The following is a 21,487-nucleotide window of genomic DNA, read 5'->3' on the forward strand; positions in this document are numbered from 1 at the left end:
GAAAAGTGAAGAAAATCGAAGGAGAAACCCTGGTAGAAAGAATGATAGAAAAAACAAAACAAAAGAAAAGATAGAAAGAAAAGAGATAGAGAGAACGCGAGAGTAGAGATAACAATATCAGAAATCTAGGCTGGGCAGATCGAGAACCGATGAAAGAGGAAGAAACAAAAGTGAAGAAAAAGACAATCTTAGGAGCTAGGCCGGCTAAGATAGCAAGGAAGGCTGTGGTTGGTGTGGTAATTGTGCGGGAACTGTGGTGGGTCGGGCGTCTCCCTTGTTAGTGCCACTTACCCCAGTGCCGGAGCCACAAGTTGGCACTCCTACCTCACTGGCACTATAGAGTCAGTTGGGCAGTAAGTGTGGCACCATAGAGCCAACAAGAGGTGAGTGTGACACTATAGAGCCAGCAGAAGGGTGAGTGTGGCACCAGTGAGCCAACAGGGGATGGATGTAGTTCTATGGAGCCAGCAGGGTAGTGAGAGTAGCACGGTAGAGCCAGCAGAGGGGCACTATAGAACCAACAGAGGTGAGAATGGCACCATAAAGTAAACAAGAGGGGAAATATGTCACTTTAGAGCCGGCATGGTGATAGGTGTAACACCGTAGAGCCAGCAGGGTGATAAGTGTGGCACTACAGAGCCAACAGGGTAATAGGTGTGACACTGTAGAGCCAGTGTAGAGATGAGATAGCCAGCATGGGGGTAAGTATGGCACTATGTAGACAGCGAGTGAGTGACTTTGGCATTATAGAGCCAGTAGGGGGTAAGTGTGGCATTATAGATCCAGTAGGGTGATGACTGTGGCACCATAGAGCCAGCAGGGGTGATGCTTGTGTTACCATAGACCTAGCAGGGGTGAAAGGGGCACGAAAGAACGAGCAGGAGTTTTAAGTGTGGCACTACAGAGCTGGAAGGTGGTGAATGTGGCATTGCAGAGTCACTATATATCCAGAAGAGATTATGAATGCGTTACTATAGAACTAGAAGGGGTGAATATGGCACTATAGAGCCAGTAAAGGGTGCTAGTGTGGGACAATAGAGCCGGCAAGTGGTGCTAGAATGGGATTATAGAGCCAACAGGAGAGATGAGTGCGGCATTATAAAGCTAACTAGGCGATGGATGTTTCTCTTACAGTTATGGCGGTATGTGTGTGTGTGTGTGTGTGTGTGTGTGTGTGTGTCCACATTACTTATATATGAATATCATATGAATGTTGATTATCATCTGTTAAGTTGAAAAATTGAATTAAATTGAAAATCATTTCGTTTTCCATAATCAATTTAAGAAAATGGTCCTTAAAGATTCAAAGAAATTAGATTCTAATGACATTTATGGGGTAACTAATGCTAATTGAAGGTGACTAAATCTAGTGCATTTCATCCCCAGGTCCTTGACCATAAGAGCCCACAAGATGACCAGTACCCGGCCAAGGCCCTACTGGGAGGTGAGGCTAGACCGTCACCGCCAGACCTGGGCACTGAGGGGCGTCCTCAGCTGGGTCAAGCCCTTAGACCAAAGTGTTTATCAGGTGAGTCTGTGTGAGTGCATGTCACGCCATCTATGGCATGAGTTAGCCATGTATGATTATAGAGCTGTGAGGGGAGAGAAGGGAACTGTAAGCCATCTGTGAGGGTCGGAAGGACAATCATACGCCATCTGTGAGTGGAGGGAAGACAATAATACGCCATGTGTAAGGGGAGTAAGGACAACCATACTCCATCTGTGAGGGGAATGAGGACAATTCACAGTATATGAGGAGGGTAAGGACAACCATGCAGCATCTATGAGGGTAATGCACACGGCCAATGAAAAGTGCGGGAGGGGGGGGGGGGGATTTCCGGGGGTATATCGTTCCCAGGCCCCGGGGTCGAAAACGGGGCCCAGGAATTTCTTGGGATCTCAGAAAATGTTTGCATATACTGAAGACTAGCATTCCACCCCTCTCTCATCTTCCATACGCTTTTTAACCACACAAATCATGACATAAAACCTTAGTGGATAAAAACAGGATGACTAATGGAGTACGAAAGGGGACCCGAAAGAAACTTTGTACCCCCTGATAAACATCCTCGCAGATGCCCTGGTGGTGCATACAACTTTACACCATTTGTAAGTGAGGACAGCAATGCATTACCTGTGAGGGGAGTCAGGGCACTACCTTGGAGGTGCGAGATGAGGGCAGACTTACACCATTATTGGCAGGGAGTTTATTATTTTGCATAAATGTTTTATGCTGTTGAATAAGTCTTTTTCGTAACACATAAAAGCAGAGAGAGAGAGAGAGAGAGAGAGAGAGAGAGAGAGAGAGAGAGAGAGAGAGAGAGAGAGAGAGAGGAACAATAGAGAAAAAGTACTGGATAAGAATAATGACATATAGGATGGGGTCGTAGCCCCTAACATACACTATTTACATCACTGTCCGATTACTTTGAAGATTACCAGTCCTATCATTTTGTTGATTTCATTGGAATTATTACCAAAAGACGGAATAGTATCATATACATTTTCTTTATGTGACTTATATCTATACAGAATATGTTGCTATTGATGGAAAAATATAAAGTTTAGATATATGAAAGGTTTATTGATATTAGATGATTGAAGGCGTTCGAACAGTCAACAAAGATGGCAGAGACAGGAACGCCCCAGCGACCTGCCAGAGCTGGCAAACAACCCCCTAAGGAGTCGGTATGCCACAGGAATATATAATGTATATATAGTATTTATGAAGAAATGGAAATTGTACGTTGGTATACTAAGTATGACATCTTAGAGAAGAACGATTTGGAATTTTGTCAACTTCATCAATCGTGACTCTAGTCTCCCATGTTTTTATTGATATTTCAAATTGTTTTACGATATGATGTGTGTAATTTCCTTCAGAAACAACATCATTTTCCATCTGGTAAATCACTAAAGGATTACTACATCAGACGTTTCGTTAATGATAACTAAACTTAAAACATTTTTTTAATTCTTGTTGAAGTCATAAGGGACTCGTGCAGTTTGTCCTTACAGTAATGGACTTGCTAAGTTTATTAGCATTAGTCCATATCTCCTTGCTGGGGTAAAGCAGAAGGAAATTTTCTGGTATTGCCTTAGATTTGTATTGATTTAATATATTTTTCTCTATTTACAGGGTAAAGGAATGGAAAAACGGTAATTTATGAGTACAGAAATACTGTTATTAAGATTTGGGATGTTTGTATTATTCATATGTATATCTTGTTTGGTACAGAAGTAAGGAATTGAGTGTGGCCATTGGATCAATTTTATTATATCTTATCATATGATAGCATAATACCTCCTAGCTTGAAGGTTTATGAAGAAAAAAATGGATTATTATGATTATGTGAATTATACAAGAACACTAAAAGATAAAAATTAACTTGTTCTGTTTCGCGTGCTATGGATGGATGGGGTCTAGTAATGACTAATGTCCTTCATTATTGAGAAAATTCATGATTGTTTGGATATCCTGTGGTTGGTGCCATCCATCATAAGGTTTGAGAAGTAAACAAAAGTAAAAACACCTAAATCGTAGTGTTCTAATGGTATTGTTTGAGACATAAGAGATGAGATGTCTATAGATATGTACCTTTACTATTTAGATTAATACCTTCTTATTGCAGGATGAGACATGTTCATTTGCTTATGCCACAGGAGGGATTCTGATAAGTGTCCTTCCCGTGACCACAAAATGTACATATTTACTGTTTTTTTTTATCCCTAAAACCAGATTCAAAATCCATATTTGTTTTGATAATGATTGCAGGGAGGTAAACTGAGTTTGGGAAGTAAGAGAAATTTTAGGGTGAACTTTAAATGTTTTGTTTTATATTAGCGCATACATAAAGTTTCGTTTTTCGAGAAAAAATTCATTTGTGACTTGTAGATGTCTGTTGTATACCACAAAAGTGCTGGTAGCAAAGCTGAAAGTGAGCATACAGTTACTTCTTTTCTTGCTTACCTCCAGCAGGATAGGATAAATTGTCGCACAAAGTGCGTACTGTACATATTTTAGCTGTGGATAGGTATAATAGCAGAGAATGTGTGAAAAACATATAACTTAGAGAACATGCTTGATTTATTAGAGAATGTGCTACTTTCGTTATATATAAATGAAAAATCTGACACTAATTATTATTTTTGGCTTTGTATTAATAATGACTGAACTTTTTGTTGTAAAGATGGAATGTTAGATGTGTTCACTGTTTTGTATTGTTCATGAAACTTACATTTTACAGAGTGGGTTGTTGATGTCAGTGATCCGGACATTATCTGCAAGTGAAAGTAATGAACAGAGAGATCGAGAAAAGGCTCGATTGGAGAGGGAGTACCGCAAGAGTGATCAGCGCCTTGATCAGTTCATTACTAGCCATGACCAGTCTCTTAAGGATGTTATGCAGGTAGATGTACCTAATATGAATATATCCTCTCTCTCCTTTCATAATGAAAGAGGGATATAATTTCTTGGGGGCAGTTTGGTATGTTACAATAAAGGATAGTGTTTGTTGACATTATTGTATATTTGGTGACATAAGCAATAAGATGGAAAATAGTAAAAATGACGACTGAATCAAAAACTTTACAGGTTTTTATTACTCATATTTGTATCTTTTAGATCTTTGGAGAGGTGTCTGGCCGTCTTGCAGAGGCGCGGAAGCGCATCCGCACTATTAAAGACAACTTGGCAGCATGCAAGCGTCTTCTACACTGTAAGCGTGATGAATTAAAAGAGCGTTGGTTAGAGGGTGTTGAGCACAAACATGTCATGCTTCTGTTGGAGCAGATGTGAGTGTTTTTTGTTATACTTTTCTTATTCAAGTACTATTCTTGTAATAATGCATCCTTAAGCTGCAGAGCTTTTTGTAACTTGATTTTCATATTACATATGCTGCGGAACTTGATAATCTTACTTTGAGCTTTAGTTATCCAAGATTTTTTGTTTGTAGAGATTGCAGTGATTCTTTTCACAGTGGATCTTGTACCCTCCTCTTGCTAATAGAGAAATGTCTATTTGATAAGGAATATTACAGTTTGTTGTCTCATCCATCCTCATTGTGTTGGCAGATCACCTCTCTTAAAGTATGATGTTGAAGTACTGTGTGTACAAATGTCTCCAGACATTTTAGGTACCAGTCACTTTATCGATTGTTAAAAATGTGGTGGTATTACTTTTGTTTTTTACTTAAGAGTTCTGTATGATCTAGCTGTCTTAGAAGTGATCTTGATGACTCCTGTTTGTGTTTCAGTTAAGAATATTAAACCTAAATGAAGGTTGCTGTAGTAGATATATTGAACAGGAAAATAGAAGGAGGAAAGCAGATGATACTTTGTACAAATGTAAAAATTTTAGGGAAAACTGTATATTGTAAATACAAGAAATAATAGTTTTAATGGATAATTGGGAATATGATAATATGATTTGTCAGTTAATCAAAGGTGCAGTGTAAATTTGATGAAAAAAAAGACCAGTTAGGTAGAGTTAGTGGCTTTTTTTTAGCAACTGAAGCCACCTGTTTCTTTTGTAAGAAATGTTGCATAGTTGCTACATTTAGATACGTCATATTTACCATCATTAAATATTTTCAAGTGATGAAGTGCGAGATGTTGGTGAGCGAGTAGGGAGCTATGTCAACAAGAAGCACTATCTACATGCTACACAGTTATTAGTTACCTCCCTGAACCGCCTTGGGACAGACCTGAAGATGGTGGAGGCTTTGAAAGATGTTAACACAGACTTGCATGCAAGGAAAGAGGTACTGTTGTTGTTTATTGTAATCTAAATGTAAAGTGTAAGTGTAAATGAAAAGATAATAATTTGATATTTCCATTAGTAAAATTCTGTGTAATTGGTAGATGTGCAGTAAGTGGGTGCTATATGGCTTCAGTAATCTTAGGGGGTGGTAATATTCAGGCTAATAATTCTGTAATTTCCTGAGATAGCTTAGGACCTGGATATACATAGGGTGTCAAGTTGATATGAATATTTTTTTGGGTGTTTCACTAGAAACTCCATGAAGCTCTAATAGAGGAACTGCACAAACACCTTTACCAACGATGGACGAAAGAGGTGTTAGCATTGAGACGTCAGGGTTCAGGCCGAGACTCTACTAATACCCTTACACGTGCTGGTTCAGACCGTGCTAGTCTTGGAACAGGGAAATCTGATAAAGCTCGCAGAAATCTTCTTGAAATGATGACCACACCAAATAAAATTAAGTGAGTCAAATTCATCAGAATTGATATAATACATGAAGCATATTGATACTAGATATTGATTGCTAGAATTCAGTCATCTACTTAGAATCCTTGAATACCTTTTATCCATCTGTATCTTTTGAGCCATCTTATTCTCTTAAAGTACTTTATTCTTGTACATTGATAAGAATTGCATAAATGTTTGATAATCATTTTGTTTTGAGAAGACTTTTGGTTGTACCATCCTGCTTTCATTGTAAGAAGAGGCTTACATTATTAAAATAAAACAAGTTTTATAATTTTTTCTCATCAACAGGGGATTAGCAGATGGAGAAAGTTTACAGGAGGATGTCAGTAGTAGTGATCCTGAAGCCAACTCAAGGCATTTCATGGCAATACTTGTGGAGTGCCTTGCACTTCTAGGAAAATTACCAGATGCAGTTGAGGTGAAGCTCCCATTCTGGCACATCAAACTTGAAACCATTCTCATACCATACATCACCCTGTCATATTTTGCAAAAGTTACATAATGTAGAAAACTTAACACAAAAAGATTTTGCATGGATTTGTTTCATATTTAATTGCCTGCTGTTTCCCAACAACGTAGCATCTGTAACAAATGAATAAAAGCCCCCCGTGATTACACCCATTCTGTTACTGTATTATAGTTATGCACTGAAACCATGAAAATAAAGAAATATTACTTAATGAGCTATAGCAAATTTAATGCATTGTTTTACGAAAAGTTATCTTTTGAGACAGGTAATCTTTTGCAAGTAATCATATTCCTGTGGTATAAAATATGTGATGTGATGAAGAGAATTCACCTTTTCTTCATTTTTTTCTAACAGACAATTAAGCGACGTATGCAAAAAGAGCTTGGCATAATAATTCAAAGAACAACGCAACAGATTGTAGAATATCATCCTCCTGCGCCGCCAGATGATCCACCAGTTACCGGCCTGGCTTACTTGAAAGCTGACTCTCGGGAAGCAAAATTATTACAGGAACTGCTCCAGGTAAAACTAGAAATATTACATATCCCAAAGCAGTGCTCTCATCATAATTTGTGCAGTAAAAACTGCTTAATATATATTACATTTTCTGATTTTCTGTTATTTCACAGGTTGTGTTTGAGCAGTTCCGATTGGTAGTTGCAGCTCACCAGTCTGTCCTTGTCAGTATGCGTGCCTCATCTGATAAACATGGCATTGAATTACATCTCTACACAATGCCTGATGTTTGGTCAAAAGTTCAGGCTGCAGTATGTATCATAATTGCAGATTTCATTATCTAATGACAGAAGTAAACACCACTTGAAATAGATCTTATGTAGCCAGTATACTTGATCTGAGGTTAATATAACACCAAATTCAGTGGGTCTTTTCACTTTTCAGCTTTTGTATGACCTTCCAAAAATGTTTCATCTCCTGAGTTATATCATGAACTCTAAGTAACTGCTTTGTAATTAATGTTTACATAGAAGTATCTTATTACTCCTTACCATTCTGCACAGTGTTGTTCACACTTCTTATACGTATTTTGATTATTAAATCATTTTGCACATTTTAGCTTGCTTTCCTTCCTCCTCATCTTTAGAACTGTTACATATCCTTTTTTCAAACTACTCGCTGTGCATCAGTTTTGTCTATATGTTACCTCCCCCTCATATTACAGTATCATATTTTTTAAATCTGTTTCCTTTATCATAGCTAACTACATTTGATTTCCTTATCATTCACTTTGTCCACTTTCCTAAGATTACATCCATCTTGTAGAAAATGTTTCAAGTGTTTCTATCCCAATTTTTGTGCCCCATCTTTCATTGAGAGCAGGAGTAGATGTACTAGAAATACTTGTAGACAGATTAAGAGATGAATCCATAATTGAAACTTGATGTCCTTTCCTCAGCTACAGGTGATGTTGAGTGAGTACCTTGACCTTAGTCAGTTGGGCACTAGCCAACAGCAAGCCCCAGCAGCATTCACTGAAACTGCCACAGATCTTTCATCATTCTTCACTAAGAAACGCACACCCAGGTTTGTTCTTATGTGAAACTATGATTGGTTATTCATTGTGTTTATGTCTTTTCTCTGAGAGGAGTTGAGGATTATATATTCATATTTTTCATGATGTATATCCAAGGGCATTTTTGTTGCTATATATCACCATGTACAGTCCTGTACATGCATTGCACTCTGTTCAAAGCATTTACCTTTTCCTGAATATTTTAAGGATGAAAACACTTTTTCTACTTATAGTTGAGGAGAAGCTTAACCAGTTTGACTCATATGAAGATAATTTGATATTGAATTGTCACATTAATCCTTCAGTTTGTTTATTAGTAGATGCAATATCAGAATCTACTTTTTGTCAAACTCCCATCTTGCAAATGAATGAAAACTGTCCGGACTATTTTTGATATTTGTGTTTTCTCTTCTTAGGGCAAAAGCCTATTCTCTCTTCAAGTTTGAAGCTTCATACCATGCTATGACCATGAACTCTTACCTCATGGAGCAAGCAGCAGGGCAGGGTGGAGATGGACCAGATGCTGGTTTGTCTGTTACAGGTAGGAAGTTGTAATTTTTTTCCAGTTATAACAGAATGGAATGTATAGTGACAGATGCTGTGTGTGTGAAAATAGAATGAGAACATTTAATATTTTACAGATGGGAATACCAGTAGTAGCACTTGTGACAAGAATAAGACTATGAGCGAGAAGTCTTTAGTCTGTCCTGCTTCACCCCACAACATAACTGCAATATTCAACCCTCTCCAGTCTTTTATCAGAGAAATAGAAGATGCCCTTGGATGTTCACCTGGGTAAGTGATGAGTGTTTTCAGCCAAATACTCATAAAGACCCAGTTCAAGTAGCATTTTCAAGTTTGATTATTACAGAATCATGCATTAGCTGCCTTTTCCACATTCCGTCCCAAAAACTCCATCTCCATTGCTTAGATTCCAATGACCACTTTTAAGTCCACAGTCATGTCTCATGTATGGTATTTAAGGATACAGTTCTTCCTATAGAATTCCTTGTCATACCTAAAAGGGTTTTTTAGTTAGGGGAAGAAGAATGCACATGTTTCTAGGCTGTCATTGGAAATAATTCTGTTTTGCTCCTCAGTAAATATGAATTATTTGTCAAGCTGAAGCATTGTTGTTTAAAGGAATCATCTGTAAAAGTTGATGTAACTGTTATTATTGCCTGCATGCCTTCTAACTTTTACCATACTGATGTGTTAGTGTTTGATATCTTCCACTATCACAAATTGCCTTGAAAGACCACAGTGGTCTTTTGCTGCTTGAATTTGTTTGTATTCTTTTTTATTGTTATTTTTATATTTGCTTATTTCATTTTCTTATTTGCATATTAGGGAATTTTTGTTTATTGATCAATTGATTTATTTTTGCCTGGAGGAAGGGGACTTGAAAAATCTGCAGTTTGAATAAAGCATGAAGGTTTTAGATTTTTTAATTTGCTTCAAAAAAGGAGACTCATTGGACCTATGGGGATTAAGATAAAAGCATAGTAGAACTCATGGGGCAGAATTGAAAAGAACTGAAGAGAAGTCATGAGGAAAGGACCTTAGAAAAAGATTTACCTAGTGAAATGAATAAGTAGATTAGTTAAGGCAAATAGAAACTGCAAGTCAGATGGATGACAAGCACTTACACATCTGGGCTAATGACATTGCTTGATTGGAGATCATAAGTATATAGCATGAAAATAATCTTTCAGATCATCCCATCCTTCCGTGTGAGGTTTTTGTTGTGAAGTGATCTTACTGAGACTAGAAGTTATTGCACTCGTGGTCCCTATCATCATTTAATTTCTCTTGACATTTTCTGTTAATTAGTTTTATTTTGATTGGACATTTTCTGTTATTTGTTTTATTTTGATTGTTTATATGAATAATTCTTTATATGATATGTGCTTAGACTAGGAACACTTCAGCTTTCATTTGGTTAATCACTATTTTCAGGTTTCTAGTAATCATACTTTAAGTTGTACTGCATATCTTTTATAGGAAGTGCTTATTGAATGTTTCCATAATTTTTTTACTATTCTGTTCTCTTCCTTCTTATTTTTGCATTAAACTCACAAATTATCGTGTTTAGAATCATACAGGATAATGGCTTAGATTTTCTTCAGTTCTTCAGTATGATTGCATTATTCTTTAATCTTTAGTGTTTATTCAGTTTTAGATTGTAGCTGTGTTTTATATTTATCCAGGTTTAGAGAAATTTTGTGTAAGACAATTGTTTTATGATTTGCAAGATCCCCTTCTTGTTCACATATGATGTATTACCAAGCACTCTTATTATTTGCCCTAAGTTTTTAATAATTATAGATTACTGTTTATACCACATCCAGGACGCACTGCACATTGTATGTGTTCATTACGGACTACATTAAGGATGCCTTTTTAGCACAGTTACATGTGGAAACTGCAGCAAGGCTAGAGCAGGCTACTAAAGCCCTCGATCAGTGGCGTACATGCAAAGAGCCCAACCTTCTTAAGAGCTTGAAAGTCAGCAGGCCTCTGTTACAGGTAAGACTGAATTATTCATGCTTTTATGTATGAAATGAGGAGAAGGTAAAAGTTAGAGGAAACAGTAAAGGATAGAAAAATGGAAAATGACACATTATAAAGGAGAGTTGGAATGTAAGAATGTATGGCAGTTCACTAAGAAGCTTGCAGTTTGGTTTTCAGTGAAGAGAAAGAACCATCATTAGAAGATTTAGTAATTCTTTTTTCTTCTGAAGTAATATATCTCTCTCAGTATGTCTGCGATGGTCTAGCATAGTTATCAGTCTTTATTTGTTTAAAGTGTGAATTGTCTGAAACTGAAATATTTAGGAAAATTTCTGTATTCACAACTCTGATGAGAAGATATGGAAAACGTTGTGCACAACAGTAGAAATGATGGGAGAGCCATAGCAGAAGTAGAATGAAAGGGGTAGCATGAAAATGTAGACATTTGAAATAGCAAAAATGATAATCATGCTGTCTGGATTTTGAAAACTTTGGCATTTTGGTAAGTGGTGTGCTGACAGTTTTGGCTTTACAGTACATGAAGATTATGGTAATGAGTGAACTGATTTTTTCACATAATTTAGTGACAAGATTGTCATTGTTGGTAGAAAACTTGGACAAGTTTTGGAATTTCCAAAATTAAGATTGTGTAATGTAGTTGAATGAAAAGTTTCTGATTGAAATCACTGTGTCTTATTTCAGGCAAAACTTAAGTTTCAAAAAGTGTTCTTGAATTTGAGATTTGTTTGCTTGCAAAATAATTTGAACTTCTGCCATAATAGATGAGTTGAAAAATTGTGTGTAAATCATATCTTAGAAATTTATGGTGTTCCTCTTGCATCGTAGAGCAGCATCACTGTGTGGCAGAGCATTGAGGAACTAAGATGGCTGCTAGGAGCCCTTCCATTCTATGCTGATCATTTTGTGTCCATGATGTGCAATACACTCATGAACTACCGTGAGACTTGCCAAGCAGCATACCGAGGCATAACGCAGCCAGACTCTGAAGACAAGAGGATTATTTCTGCCACCTGGGCGAAAGATGAGGATATTAGTAGGTTCCTAAGGTAGGTGTGTTTTAATCTTAATCTGAATTCTCTAATGGTATTTCACAAAACCTTATAAAAGATATAGAATCTTTTTGGTACGGTAACCATGTCATACCTCCTTGCTACATATTCGTTCTGAATTCCTCCATTTCTTGCTCTCAGAGATTTACCAAACTGGAGAGCACTTCAGGCAGGAGTATCATCTGAGTGCAGTATTGAAGGAGATGAAAATCCAGAGGAGGTAGGTGATATCTATACTGATAGCAAATATAACTATATTACTCTCACTCAGTGCCTCCCAATAATGACTCCTTTATTCTTCATTTCTCTCACAGTCATATTTTTTATTATCATTATTTTTTTTTTTTTTTTCCCGCTGTCTCCCGCGTTTGTGAGGTAGCGCAAGGAAACAGACGAAAGAAATGGCCCAACCCACCCCCATACACATGTATATACATACGTCCACACACGCAAATATACATACCTACACAGCTTTCCATGGTTTACCCCAGACGCTTCACATGCCCCGATTCAATCCACTGACAGCACGTCAACCCCGGTATACCACATCGCTCCAATTCACTCTATCCCTTGCCCTCCTTTCACCCTCCTGCATGTTCAGGCCCCGATCACACAAAATCTTTTTCACTCCATCTTTCCACCTCCAATTTGGTCTCCCTCTTCTCCTCGTTCCCTCCACCTCCGACACATATATCCTCTTGGTCAATCTTTCTTCACTCATTCTCTCCATGTGCCCAAACCATTTCAAAACACCCTCTTCTGCTCTCTCAACCACGCTCTTTTTATTTCCACACATCTCTCTTACCCTTACGTTACTTACTCAATCAAACCACCTCACACCACACATTGTCCTCAAACATCTCATTTCCAGCACATCCATCCTCCTGCGCACAACTCTATCCATAGCCCACGCCTTGCAACCATACAACATTGTTGGAACCACTATTCCTTCAAACATACCCATTTTTGCTTTCTGAGATAATGTTCTCATTATTATTATTATTATTATTATTATTATTATTATTATTATTATTATCATTATTATTATTATTATTATTATCAATATTATTATTATTATTATTTATTTATTTATTTATTTACTTTGTCGCTGTCTCCCGCATTAGCGAGGTAGTGCAAGGAAACAGACGAAAGAATGGCCCAACCCACCCACATACACATGTATATACATACATGTCCACACACGCAAATATACATACCTATACATCTCAATGTATACATATATGTACACACACAGACATATACATATATACGCATGTACATAATTCATACTATCTGCCCTTATTCATTCCCATCGCCACCTTGCCACGCATGGAATAACAACCCCCTCCCCCCCTCATGTGTATGAGGTAGCGCTAGGAAAAGACAACAAAGGCCACATTCGTTCACACTCAGTCTTTAGCCGTCATGTAATAATGCACCGAAACCACAGCTCCCTTTCCACATCCAGGCCCCACAGAACTTTCCATGGTTTACCCCAGACGCTTCACATGCCTTGGTTCAATCCATTGACAGCACATCGACCCCGGTATACCACATCGTTCCAATTCACTCTATTCCTTGCACGCCTTTCACCCTCTTGCATGTTCAGGCCCCGATCACTCAAAATCTTTTTCACTGCATCTTTCCACCTCCAATTTGGTCTCCCACTTCCCCTCGTTCCCTCCACCTCTGACACATATATCCTCTTGGTCAGTCTTTCCTCACTCATTCTCTCCATGTGACCAAACCATTTCAACACACCCTCTTCTGCTCTCTCAGCCACACTCTTTTTTATTACCACACATCTCTCTTACCCTATTATTACTTACTCGATCAAACCACCTCACACCACATATTGTCCTAAAACATCTCATTTCCAGCACATCCACCCTCCTGCACACAACTCTATCCATAGCCCATGCCTCGCAACCATACAACATTGTTGGAACCACTATTCCTTCAAACATACCCATTTTTGCTTTCCAAGATAATGTTCTTGACTCCCACACATTCTTCAAGGCTCCCAGAGTTTTCGCCTCCTCCCCCACCCTATGATTCACTTCCGCTTCCATGGTTCCATCCGCTGCCAAATCCACTCCCAGATATCTAAAACACTTTACTTCCTCCAGTTTTTCTCCATTCAAACTTACCTCCCAATTGACTTGACCCTCAACCCTACTGTACCTAATAACCTTGCTCTTATTCACATTTACTCTCAACTTTCTTCTTTCACACACTTTACCAATCTCAGTCACCAGCTTCTGCAGTTTCTCACATGAATCAGCCACCAGCGCTGTATCATCAGCGAACAACTGACTCACTTCCCAAGCTCTCTCATCTACAACAGACTGCATACTTGCCCCTCTTTCCAAAATATTATTATTATTATCATTATTGTTATTGTTGTTGTTATTTTTACTGTTATTATCATTACACTTGATTGCTGTTTCCCACATCAGCAAGGTAGCGCCAGGAAACAGACAAAGAATGGCCAATCCACTCATATACATATATATACACATAAATGCCCATACATGCATATATATATATTTGATGAATGATGTGGGGGAATTAAGATTTGTGTAATTTGTTTTTAGGTTTTCATTCACCCTTAATATGACGTGCATAACACCCCAGGAGCTGTAGTACAAGAATTGTCAAGGGATAATAATGTCCCCTGAGTAACAGATTCGAAGCTTTCACTCTGGGTGGTTATTATGTATTTTTACATTACCCAAAACCTACCCTGAAGTACAACTTTTTTTGCAAAATCTCTTTCATGTTCATTATCAGTTGTAAGAAATGAAATATTTTATATACGCATGTCACATAAATCATTGATAGTAATGAATCACTCAGTATGATGCTGCATAAATCATCGGTAAATCATATCTTAATGCTTTTGATAAATGTTTTTAAACACCAACAGGTGGGTGAACGTAATCGCAAGGAAGCAGAGATCCTTACTGGTAATCTTGGTGATCAGCTGATTCCACAACATGAAATCTTGGCTGATCCATCCCAGTTACGGACTTTGGCTCATTTGCAGGAGAGTTTGGTAGGTTTATTAAGATTAAGATGTTTAGATGCTCCTTTTTATTGTATGGTACTCTCATGCTTTTCTTTGGCTCCTTCCCCTCTCTTTCTCACTACTGTGCTGCTGTTTTTACAGTATTTCTTTTGGTGATGATGATAAGAATAGTAATTCTAATAGTGGCAAAAAGATAAAATAACTACAGTATTAATGACTATAATAGATACTGCTTCTTATCACAGCTGTTGTTGCTGAAGTCCATATGTATGAAGATGATTGTAAAGGAGAAGGCACAAAATGGCGGTTAACAGTATATTACTGTGTTATTATGAGCTGTTACTACATCTGGTGAATGTCAGACCAACTTCATCTGTCTGTCTTTGGACATATTCATATTAGCATGATAACTCAAGAATGATACATGATAGCAGTTTCATTTTTACACCATAATTACCTCCTATAAGGTTATGAATGGTACATGATGAAAATTTCTTACACTATAGGTACCTTATGTGCAAGTGATGAACTGATTGGATTTTAGGGCATGGACTTGCATAAATTTGCATATTGATAAGAACTTTTGCATGTACAATGGCTCAGGAGTGCTGAATAATGGGAAGTTCAGAGTTATAACATACCTGTATTAGCAGATTTGGGCCTTTTGAGCCCTCTAGGCCCTTGGCTGCTCTTTTCTGGATAAGAGATAAGTGTACCATTATGTTCCTACATTTATAGAATTTAAGGAATGGGACTAGTGGATCAATATATATGGTCAGTAGCTTGTCTTTTCCCTTATTCATCTGTATGTTGATATAAGTAGAAAATCATGATACACACATCTCATGCTTACATTCAGAACAGTTTTCAGGTCAGGTGTGGCATGACAGTGCAAGTCATTCTCGGGGCACAGTTTCATGTCCTTGCTCTTCAAAATAGTCAGGATGAATAATTCTTTATTCTTACTTGTAAACTAACCTTACCTTTTCTTTATAGGAATGGTTTGGAAGCTGTATTATAAAATTTGCCACCTCACTGCCTGTGAAATCAACATCCTCTGGTATCATGGTGTCAGGCGAAGTGCCTCCAGTCTCAGATGCCTCAGTACAGACTCTTACTTCTCTTGCTAAAGATTTTGAAGAACTTGCCTACACATGTTTGTTGGTGCTTCATCTAGAGGCAAGTACTATATTGTTTTTGCAGTTATTGGTCATGATTATTGAGGTTCTTGATCTGTATTTCTCCTTCATTCATCTTTAGTTCCAGGGTGACATAGTTTAGATGTTTTACAGTTGCTCATCTGTAGCATAGGGGAGAAAGAATACTACCTTTGTATTCCGTGCATGTTGTAGAAGGTAACCAATGGGCAGGAGCAGGGGGCTGGAAGCCCTACCCTCCTTGTATTTTGATTTCAATAAGATGGAACTGAATGAGGAGCCGAGCAAGGAGGTTTGTTCTTAGGCTCAGTCATGTATTTCTGAGGCTAACTTGCTCATGTAGGAACTAGCAAACATGAATAGAAAAAAATATGTAATTAGTCTTCATAATGGGATACTTAACCCATACCATATATATGGATGTGAAGCCATAATTTTCATAGGTATTGATTACAACAAAAAGTGTGTGAGTAAAATTGGATAACATATGTTGTTTATTGAAATTAAGCAAATAGGTAAATGAAAGTGTATAAACCCGTTTGTGTAGAGAAATTGTTAGAAAGGCCTATATAGAGGAAAACCTGTTAAAGTGGCTTAGGTGAGTTTGATATTTGATGAATGAGAGGCTGGGAAAAGTGTTTAACAGTAGAGTATGTTTAGAGATATAAAGAGAGAGGATAGACTTAAAAAGAGGTAGATAGAACCAGTGTGGATAGAACCAGTGAGTGAACTGTTAAGTGTATTTCCAATGAGGATGTGTGGGTAATGATTATTGTTTACTCTGGAGGCACTTTGTGTTGTAGGGTGGATGTATGAATGAAATGTTAGCATTGCCTAATTACTGAACTCAGTGTGCTGTAATGGTGATTAAGCATTGCTGTTGTAGTCTAGAAAATGTTCACTTCACCATCCAAGAAATATGTTCAAGATATAAAAGCATTGGTTAGAAAGTTGTATGCTTATAATCTACCCTATGTAAATTGGGTTGGATTTAAAGGTAATAATGGTACCTGGACCTATCATGTCAGAACCTTTTGTTTTTTAATCAAAAGTTTGATTCTTCTGTAGCCTTTTACAATATACCCTATTAGTGTTTATTCTCATGATTAGTTGCCTTCTGTCAGCGGCCTATTAAGGGTGAAGCACTAAAGGCTAAGAAATGGCACTGGAGTTCAAGGAGGGAAGGGGAATCAGAGACTTAATTAGACAGGTAGATCTTTTTATGTAATATCATTAAACCACAGTCTATAACTAAATGTGTCAAAGTTTATTCTATGGTAAATAGAGTATAGAATATGAAATACGGATTGCATAGTTCTCAGTTATTAGCTTGTGTAGATATTATACATATAATGTGAATTGTAGTTTTCAGTCACTTACCTGCTTAACACATGCAAGAATTTAAATAAAGCTTTGAAAGATAACTATGCCTATTGGTTTGTAATTTAGATACAGAAATGGAGCAGAATTATACACACTATATCTAGTTCATAAATGGAGGTAAATTACTTATTTATATATTTGTCTCAAAACCCATCCCAGGATTATTATCTTTAAAGCAGATATTTTTCACTCATATATATTTTGAGGCAGGTCATATGTAATATCTTTTACCATACAGCCTCTCATTCCTGAGGGAATTCTTGTTAAAGTGTGTCCATATCACATTCTGCTGTATCCTTGTTCTATGAGTCTCATATAACTTATGCATAATCACAACTTGCTGTATATTACTTTTGTCTCAGTTTGTTGTTTCATAAACTGGAACTAAATTAAGCTAGTCTTAGGAGAATATTCTGTAAACACATTTGTCTGTATACAGCTACACATAATCTAATGTATTGCATACGGTTATTGTTGCAGGTACGCCTTCATTGTTTTTTCTACTTGTTGCCTGTGGCCCGTGGAGGAGGATTTGCCTCAGGACTGGACTCACAGGAACCAGACAGTGATGTTCTCAAATTAATCAAGGATCTTGCCACAATTGATGAAGCACTCAACAACACTTTACATCCTCGTAAATGCAGGGTATGGTTTGAATAGAAAAAATACTTTTGTGTTGTTAGAAATGTTACACATGCAGTGGTGCTTCATTTCTCAGTCAGTTGTAGAGAACTGTCGTGAAGTACAAAAATGAAGATTGTTTATTTCCATGATAGTTCATCTGATTCACTTCCACTTTTCTGTACAAAATATATATTTGACAAATCATCATGACATGTTGTAACAATAGGAAGCATATCCTGTAAAGAGTTGATGATTGGTTATTTAGTGGCTTGGTTGGGAGGGGGCTAGAATTGATGCAAAGAACTGGGTGCTGAGCATGTTGAGGTGGGAGTGTATTGGAGGTATTTTTGTTCTGTAGTGCAGGTGTTGAATATATATGGTAGCTAGGCAGCTGTGATTTTTCTGAGTACTCTGTCTTATGTAAATTGATATTTTGCTCTCATTGCTATATGTATAACATTTATGTTATGAGGAATGCTGCTCATGGGTGATATTTGTGGAGTGGTATCCTCAAGGTTTTGAACATTATTATGATAATTTAAAATTTCTATATGTAACATTCTCCCTTGTAGTGTGCTTTCTTTACAGTATATCTTCGAAGGTTTGGGTCCTCTGATAGCCAACATCCTAACAACATCAGTGGTACACATTCGTCGCATTAATGAAAATGGAATCAAGAAGATGTGTCGCAACATTTTCAGCATTCAGCAGCAACTTACCAATATAACCATGACAAGGGAGTTGGCACTAGACCAAGCACGACAGTACTATGAATTGTTGTATCACAATCCAGATGTGAGTAATATGCTCATGCTATCTCTGTGTTTATTTTTTATACTCTGTTGCTTTTCCTATTCCCACAAATTTACCTCGGTGTATTACACATGACAGCTAGAGACTGAGTGTGAACGAATGTGGCCTTTTTTGTCTGTTTTCCTGGTGTTACCTTGCTGAAGCAGGGGGTAGTGATGCTGTTTCCTGTGGATGGGGTAGTGCCAGGAATGGATGAAGGCAAGCACGTATGAATATGTACATGTGTATATATGTATCTTTCTGTGTATGTGTATGTATATGCATGCATATGTGTATATGTTGATATGTATATGTATGTATATATGCATGTATGGGCATATATGTGTATATGAGTGGATGGACCATTCTTCGTCTGTTTCCTGGCGCTACCTCGCTGACACTGGTGAAGGCGATCAAGTATATTAAATGAATATATGAAAGAAAAAACAACGACCTTTGCATACATTGGTTCTTTGGTTATCATGCATGATTTATTGAGAACAAAGCCTACCATATACAGCCAAGCCCCTCAAGACTGTTTAATGGTTTACCTTGACCACTTCATATTCCCTGATATGGCCTATTGCCTCATATATTACATTGAATTAATTGATTCAATAACATGCATTTCTGTCACCCTCCAGAATGTCCATGCCCTGACACCTTAAAGTCTTCTTCATGACATCCTTCCATTTCCTTATTGGTCTCTGCCTTGTTCTGAAACATAGATCCCCTTAAGTCAGTCTTTCTGTTTTCATCCTCTCCATGTGTTTGAACCATTTAAGCTCACCATAGTCAGCTCTCAGACATACTGCACTTATGCCTATGCCTTTCCCTTACATTGTCATTCTGTACATGATCAACTTGCTTTACACCACATACCATCTTAGGCATTAAATGTCCAACATGTCCACCCTTTACCTTTCTTTTGCATTCAGGGCCCATGACTTGCATCCATATAGTGCTGCTTGGACTCCCTTCCGTATTTCATTTGCTACTGCCCAAAGACCCTACAGCAACCAAAGGAATAATTGCTAAAAATTTTTGTACATTCATGGCTGTACATAATGAAGCAGGTGCCACTTGCTGATGGTAAAGTGAAAATTGTAGAGTAGATTGAGTTTGTAGCAAGTATACACAACATAAGGATGAGGACTTGAGAAGCATAAAGAGATGGAGGCGATTAGTAATAAAGGAAAACAGAAAAGGATAGAGAAATATGATAGGGGTCCAAGGAGTGTTGTGTGTGTGATAATATGGAAGAGACTTGCTTCTGTTATTGTCAAGAGAATATTCTGTTGGTATAAAGTGGTATATCTTATCTTCAGAGTGCCCATGTTATCACATACTGATTTTTGTTCACTGACTTGAAGGATATACTTTTGGACATTTTGCTTGTGGGCTCATGTTATTTTCTACTGAGTCTTTGGTCAAACAACCATGTGTAAATGATTTTCACTTGCAAGCAGGCAATCATGCTCTCATACATGCATGTCACTATTACAGATTTTGATCAGAATCTGTTTAGGTTTTGTTGGAGAATGCTAAAAGACAATTTGAATCCACAGGAAATTCTAAATGGAATATTGAACCGAGGGAAGCAGTTTTCAGAACTGGAATACATCAATGCGTTACAACTTCTGTACCGGTCTTCTCCTGGCTTATCACAAGAATCATTACAAACAAGCCTTCAGCGACTCTCAGAGATCTTAGGTGACATTGGTGTCACTGTTTGAAGTTGCAGATATTTGAAACATCTTTTCATATAAATGTGAAATTGCTCTATGATGATATAGTCAACATCTGATTATGTATATAATTTATGTATTTATATAGATTTTAATATTGAGAGAATGAGGATATACATATATATGTATATATATATATATATATATATATATATATATATATATATATATATATATATATATATATATATACATATATATATATATATATATTTGATTTTATATTGCTTGTTAACAAATTGAATATTGATAAGAGTAGTGTTGTTGTAGGAGCATGGATAATATTAAATAAAATGCTGTGATACCCATGAAATACTGAATTATTAGATAACCTTAGTAGTTAATACCAAAATGCTAAAATGTGTTCTGGCATACATGAAAATTGAGGTTTTCCTTTGTTCAATGGGTGCTTTGGGAAATATATACTAGTTTGAAGCATACAAATTCATTTTTCAATAATTACACAAATTTTTCTTACTATATTCCCAGTTTGATAGGATGTTCCAGGTATACATAGCCTCAGCAACATACATAAGGTTTTCCAGGCGTATATAGCCTCAGCAACGCACATAAGGTGATCCAGATATGTATAGCCTCAGCAACACACATAGTCTTTTATACATATTTGCCATTTCCCGCATTTGTGAGGTAGCATTAAGAACAGGAGTGAGCCTTTGAGGGAATATCCTCACCTGGCCTTGCTTTCTGTTCCTTTTTTGTGCAAAAGTGAAAAATTGGGAGGGGAGGATTTCCAACCCCTCGCTCCCTCCCCTTTTAGTCACTTTCTACGACATGCAGGGAATATGTGGGAAGCATTCTTCTTCCCCTATCCCCAGAGATAAAAGCACATAAAGTGCTTCCTAATATTTCATTTTTCTTGCTAAATTGCTTTATCAGCTCAAACCAAAGTTCCCATTCATGCCACTCTCACACACA

General features: G+C 37.2%; 1 protein-coding gene across 2 annotated transcripts; it reads left to right on the forward strand.

The window, feature by feature from the left end:
* Window positions 1-262: 262 nt before the first annotated feature.
* Sec8 (Secretory 8) lies at window positions 263-20,864 on the forward strand. Of its 2 annotated transcripts, XM_071680251.1 has the most exons (20): window positions 263-383; window positions 1,387-1,528; window positions 4,248-4,409; window positions 4,625-4,794; window positions 5,597-5,762; window positions 6,014-6,225; window positions 6,521-6,650; window positions 7,056-7,223; window positions 7,331-7,468; window positions 8,116-8,243; window positions 8,649-8,773; window positions 8,874-9,027; window positions 10,584-10,761; window positions 11,593-11,813; window positions 11,958-12,036; window positions 14,746-14,874; window positions 15,844-16,026; window positions 17,868-18,032; window positions 18,600-18,806; window positions 20,372-20,673. In XM_071680251.1, the coding sequence occupies exons 2-20, from the start codon at window positions 1,412-1,414 to the stop codon at window positions 20,537-20,539; spliced, it is 3,000 nt and encodes a 999-aa protein (XP_071536352.1). In that variant the 5' UTR covers window positions 263-383; window positions 1,387-1,411; the 3' UTR covers window positions 20,540-20,673. The 2 variants fall into 2 exon arrangements, with proteins under 2 accessions (XP_071536352.1, XP_071536353.1); XM_071680252.1 differs by lacking the exons at window positions 263-383; window positions 1,387-1,528 and adding an exon at window positions 2,532-2,688 and having other exon boundaries at window positions 20,372-20,864.
* The last annotated feature ends 623 nt before the right edge of the window (window positions 20,865-21,487 follow it).

This window comes from Panulirus ornatus, chromosome 31, assembly GCF_036320965.1.
Source record: "Panulirus ornatus isolate Po-2019 chromosome 31, ASM3632096v1, whole genome shotgun sequence".
Classification (NCBI taxonomy): domain Eukaryota; kingdom Metazoa; phylum Arthropoda; class Malacostraca; order Decapoda; family Palinuridae; genus Panulirus; species Panulirus ornatus.

Bases quoted from the DNA above. Each gene is read 5' to 3' on its own strand.
- Sec8 (XM_071680251.1), top strand. From the start codon at position 1,412: ATGACCAGTACCCGGCCAAGGCCCTACTGGGAGGTGAGGCTAGACCGT. The intron at 4,795-5,596 runs GTGAGTGTTTTT...AATATTTTCAAG, and splicing joins ATGCTTCTGTTGGAGCAGAT to TGATGAAGTGCGAGATGTTG. The intron at 14,875-15,843 runs GTAGGTTTATTA...TTTTCTTTATAG, and splicing joins CTCATTTGCAGGAGAGTTTG to GAATGGTTTGGAAGCTGTAT.